The 5,474-nt window shown below is 39.6% G+C and overlaps 1 protein-coding gene across 1 annotated transcript in view; it reads right to left on the bottom strand.

Moving 5' to 3' along the window:
• Positions 1 to 1,758: 1,758 nt before the first annotated feature.
• The window catches only part of APOBEC4 (apolipoprotein B mRNA editing enzyme, catalytic polypeptide-like 4 (putative)), a 7,558-nt gene continuing 3,842 nt past the window's right edge, over positions 1,759 to 5,474 (bottom strand). Inside the window, exon 2 of the mRNA XM_010853095.1 lies at positions 1,759 to 3,057. Coding sequence (XP_010851397.1) covers positions 1,918 to 3,027 — 1,110 coding nt within the window. The 5' untranslated portion in view covers positions 3,028 to 3,057 and the 3' untranslated portion in view covers positions 1,759 to 1,917. The remainder of the gene's footprint in view (positions 3,058 to 5,474) is intronic.

The following is a 5,474-nucleotide window of genomic DNA, read 5'->3' as shown; positions in this document are numbered from 1 at the left end:
ACCAGTACAAAAATTTAACTGTCGAGTGCTCCTTTCTTTTCTATGGCAGCATTTCCCCCTTTGTTACATACTGTGATAGCCAGGCTCACATTCGAAATACAAATCCATTATAGATTTCACTCTATGTTTCTAACTGGATCCTTTGTATTCTGACTGATGCTGTAGTCTTCTTGACCTCTTTGGAGACAGATTTCATAGTAATTAATTGAATCTATTTTTTTTTTTTTTGGAGGATCCCATAAGGCAGGAAGATTCAGAGCTGGGTCCCCAGGTCCTTCAGACTTGCTGATGTTATTAGCTGAGTCACCTACCTGATCTAGCTACTTTTATAATGATCAGAGCTCTTGAATTTCTCATATGCTGGGGTCTTTTTTATTTAAACTCTACATCCCAGACTGTAAACATATGTAAACTAATAATAAACTTCAACAGTACCTCTTTAAATAATAATTACTGTATACCCAAAATATAATTATATTCTAATAAATCTATTAAAAATTTCAAGTTAACAGTACAAATTCCTTTTAAAATTTTGTGTTTATTTTAATTGCAATAGAGATTTCTTCTCTAAACATTTTTCTTTTCTTTCTCCCCTTAACTTCTACTTTCCCTTCCTCCTTCTGCATGGGGTATTATGTGCTTTAAGTTTTTTCTTCCAGTGGCAAAACTGTCTTACTAGCTTAGAATTAATTTTTACACATATCAAGAACATACTGAGTAGTAAGTTACAAATGAATGCACATTTTTCTTGTAATGCATTTCTAAGAGGGAAGTGAGGCAGCAAATATAATTAAACATAAACAAAGCACTTTAATGTACATGCTCAGAGGATTAGTCAAGGAGCACTTCTTAGAAGTGTGTTTGGAACAAGATTTTAAGAGAAGGGGTCAGAAAAGGGGAAGTAAAACAAATTATGCTTTGGGAAGCTATATTAGAAAAAGGGAGAATGGATCCTAACAAAAAAAAGATATTCATTGCAGTATGGCTAAGCAGTTGCTTGGCTGGAATGGAAAAGGAATGTTGGGGAGTGGTAATTGGTTAAGTTACTGAAGCGGAGATTCACAGACTTCCTCTCCACCTTTTGTCTGAATACTGTGCTAAACACTAAGGGAAAACCAAAGAGGAGAGACAGTGTATGACCTCCAGGAACTGATACTCTTGCTGATGCGACAGGGTGGCAGGAAGGTAGAGGAGGAACCTTGAAAGCCAGTAAGAGTGGCTTGGATTTTATGTGGTGTGTGATGGAAGGCCTTTTGGAGACTCTCATGTATTATCCCACCTTTATCATCTGCTCTGGAAAGAAAGATCAAACTGAGCAGGTGACTGGTTTCAAAAGTCAATTTTGGTAGCTATAGCTAATCAATTAGCAAAAGAACTTTTCTCCCCACAAACTATTTTGAACCGCTTTAGATAAAAAAGGAAATGAGCTGCTGAAAATCTTCTGTCCACAGTTAACAATTAATGGAAAATCACTGGTTTGCTTTTGCAAGCAGCACTTAATGTCAGTAACTCAGGCTGTTTTCCAATTTTGCAGTAAATTTTTTATACCAAAACAAATTTAGGAAGCTAAAAGTCCATGGGCTTTTTTAGTGGAAAGATGATGTGGGTAGTGTAGAATAATGACATTTTCTTATCCACATCAGAATATTAGCAAGTTACTAATGGCTCCATTTTGCTACTGTCACTTTCAAAGGAAAGGAGAGAGAACAAGTTGTTTATGGAAACATCTTGGATTATTTTAGAAATAATGTAGCCTTGTAATAGTCGAGATAATAAATAATTCATGTTTTGCTTTGAGTGTGTCGGTTTATCTCTGTCTTGAATCAGACCTGAGAGAGAAAGTTTCCAGATTCCTGCTGCCTATCAAAGTCCTCTGGTAGTAGTTTGGTCTCCTGACCAGTTGTCAGAATGCAAATTTTAGTTTTTTGCTTTCTTCTTCTTCTTCTTCTTTTCATCTGCTTCTTTGCTACTTGCAAACTGTCCTGTGATTTCTACTCTCTCCACTGGCATGCCAATGGGAGACTTTCTGAGATCACCGGTTTCCTGGAATGATATTTGAGGCACATTTAAATGCCTTATGATATTCCTGGGTTTATGTGGGCTTGGTCCTACATGGATTGGTGGTAGGTCTCTATAAGGCACCAGCACGAATACGACAGGAACCCTGGGGTCAAGGGTAAGATTGGGTTGCAGCTGTCCGCTTGTCACTTGAAAAGACTGCCTGGGAAAGACACTGTTTAGGGGGTGGCCCTCCAAAGCTGCCTGAACTTTTACGTCCGGATTCTCTTCTGCCTGGAGAAGAACATCGGTGAAGTACGGTTTCACCCCCGTTATGGCATTGATTTCATGCGCGTTGTGCCTGTCCGCCAGAGCTCTCCCGGTTAAAATGGGCTGGAAAACACTTGCTTCCTGGACACCACTCACAAAGTTGCTGAGGAGAGAATACCATATCCCACCACTTATCGGGCTCAAAGTGACCTGTGGCCATAAACTGGCCAGGCTCCGGAGAGCTTCGCGGTTCCACGGCGAGGCAGGAAATTCAGCCTCTGTGTGATAGAGCTGAGAAAAGTAAACACTAAGAGTGATGTCTGGATACTTTGCCAGGAAGTTATACATTTTGCTGATGCAGCAGTGGTTAGCTTCATTGCACGGGGAGTTGCTGGAGTACAGAATAATATGCCGGATGCAGTCGTTATTGTGTATGGCCGAGTCAAAGTAACCGTTCACCTCAAATAACATTGATTCCGGGTGGGTATCATTCCCAGTGCAGCTGCTAGCATGACCCTTTTGCACCAGGCTTCCAGAAGAAGTTTTTAGCTCATAGAACGTGAGGTGTTTCGTTGGAGGATATGTTGGCCCATAAGGGAATCCAAAAATCTGATAAAATTCTGTGTAGGGAACTCTTGCTTCTTCACCTGTCCGAATATGGTAAGGACAATTAGAGCAATCGAGAGAGAAACTCAGCCAGTAATAAGGTTTTACTATCGTTCCGTGATTGGCCAAGTATTCCTCATATAAGGGCTCCATTGTTAGTTTTATTGTCTTCTAGCTGCAACCCTAAACAAAGAAGAGAAATGACATATAAAACCAGTGCAGGAAAAATGAAACACAGCGCTTTAATTTGCCGAGTCATATTTTTCTTTAGAGGAAGTAGCACAATAACCATGGTAACATCTTTTGACTCTAAAAGATAGTGATTTACTGTATACCCATAGTGAAAGTTCAAGATACTAATCCTGAGAATTAGACAAATGCTGGGGGAGGAGACAGAAGGGAAAGACACAAGAACATCTTTGTCTGTTTGATAGAATCTGAGGCAGAAGAACAAATGGGTTAACAGTGCAAGTTCTAGAAACAGATTGCCTTATTTCAAATCTGGGCTCTGCCGATTACCAGCTTTGTTACTTTTGGCAAGTTACAGAACATCTGGGAGCCACAGCTTCTTTTTTTTTTCTTTTTTTTTGTGAAATGAGGATAAGAATAGAACCTGCCTCGCAAGATTATCTTGTGGATTGAATGATGGAATAAATAAAAAATGCTTTATTATGTGCCTGATACATATTAAGTACTCAGTACATATTAGAGATGGCAAGAGTGAATGTCGACATTTTAGGAATCAGTGAACTAAAATGGACTGGAATGGGTGAATTTAGCTCAGATGATCATTATATCTACTACTAGAAATGGAGTAGCCATCATAGTCAACACAAGAGTCTGAAATGCAGTACTTGGATGCAATCTCAAAATGACAGAATGATTTCTGTTTGTTTCCAAGGCAAACCATTCAATAGCATGGTAATCCAAGTCTATGCCCCTACCAGTAATGCTGAAGAAGCTGAACAGTTCTATGAAGACCTACAACACCTTTTAAAACTAACACCCAAAAAAGATGTCCTTTCCATTATAGGGGACTGGAATGCAAAAGTTAGGAAGTCAAGAAACACCTGGGGTAACAGGCAAATTTGGCCTTGGAGTACAGAATGAAGAAGGGCAAAGGCTCATAGAGTTTTGCCAAGAGAACACACTGGTCATAGCAAACACCCTCTTCCAACAACACAAGAGAAGACTCTACACATGGACTTCACCAGATGGTCAACACCAAAATCAGATTGATTGTATTCTTTGCACCCAAAGTTGGAGAAGCTTTATACAATCAGAAAATACAATACCAGGAGCTGGCTGTGGCTCAGATCATGACATCCTTATTGCAAAATTCAGACTTAAATTGAAGAAAGTAGGGAAAACCACAACCTTTCAGGTATGACCTAAATCAAATCCCTTACGATTATACAGTGGAAGTGAGAAATAGATTTAAGGAACTAGATCATATAGAGTGCCTGAGGAACTATGGATAGAGGTTTGTGACATTGTACAGGAGACAGGGATCAAGACCATCCTGAAGAAAAAGAAATGCAAGAAAGCAAAATGGCTGTCTGAGGAGGCCTTACAAATAGCTGTGAAAAGAAGAGAAGCAAAAAGCAAAGGAGAAAAGGAACGATATACCCATTTGAATGCAGAGTTCCAAAGTATAGCAGTGAAAGATAAGACAGCCTTTGTCAGTGATCAGTGCAAAGAAATAGAGGAAAACAACAGAATGGGAAAGACTAGAGATCTCTTCAAGAAAATTAGAGATACCAAGGGAACATTTCATGCAAAGATGGGCTCAATAAAGTACAGAAATGGTATGGACCTAACAGAAGCAGAAGATATTAAGAAGAGGTGGCAAGAATACAAAGAAGAACTGTACAAAAAAATCTTCATGACCAAGATAATCACAATGGTGTGATCACTCCACACTAGAGCCAGACATCCTGGAATGTGAAGTCAAGTGGGCCTTAGAAAGCATCACTATGAACAAAGCTAGTGGAGGTGATGGAATTCCAGTTGAGCTATTTCAAATCCTGAAAGATGATGCTGTGAAAGTGCTGCAGTCAATATGCCAGCAAGTTTGGAAAACTCATCAGTGGCCACAGGACTGGAAAAGGTCAGTTTTCATTTCAGTCCCTATGAAAGGCAATGCCAAAGAATGTTCAAACTACTGCACAATTGCAGTCATCTCACATGCTAGCAAAGTAATGCTCAAAATTCTCCAAGCAAGGCTTCAACAGTATGTGAAATGTGAACTTCCAGATGTTTAACCTGGTTTTAGAAAAGGCAGAGGAACCAGAGATCAAATTGCCAACATCCACTGGATCATCAAAAAAGCAAGGGAGTTCCAGTAAAACATCTGCTTCACTGACGATGCCAAAGTCTTTGACTGTGTGGATCACAATAAACTGTGGAAAATTCTGAAAGAGATGGGAATACCAGACCACCTGACCTGCCTCTTGAGAAATCTGTATGCAGGTCAGGAAGCAACAGTTAGAACTGGACATGGAACAACAGACTGGTTCCAAATTGGGAAAGGAGTACGTCAAGGCTGTATATTGTCACCCTGCTTATTTAACTTACATGCAGAGTACATCATGAGAAAC

This window comes from Bison bison, unplaced genomic scaffold, assembly GCF_000754665.1.
Source record: "Bison bison bison isolate TAMUID 2011002044 unplaced genomic scaffold, Bison_UMD1.0 scf7180017864322, whole genome shotgun sequence".
Lineage (NCBI taxonomy): Eukaryota > Metazoa > Chordata > Mammalia > Artiodactyla > Bovidae > Bison > Bison bison.
The sequence above is the reverse complement of the archived record's forward strand: the minus strand, read 5'-3'. Positions and strand labels throughout refer to the sequence as shown.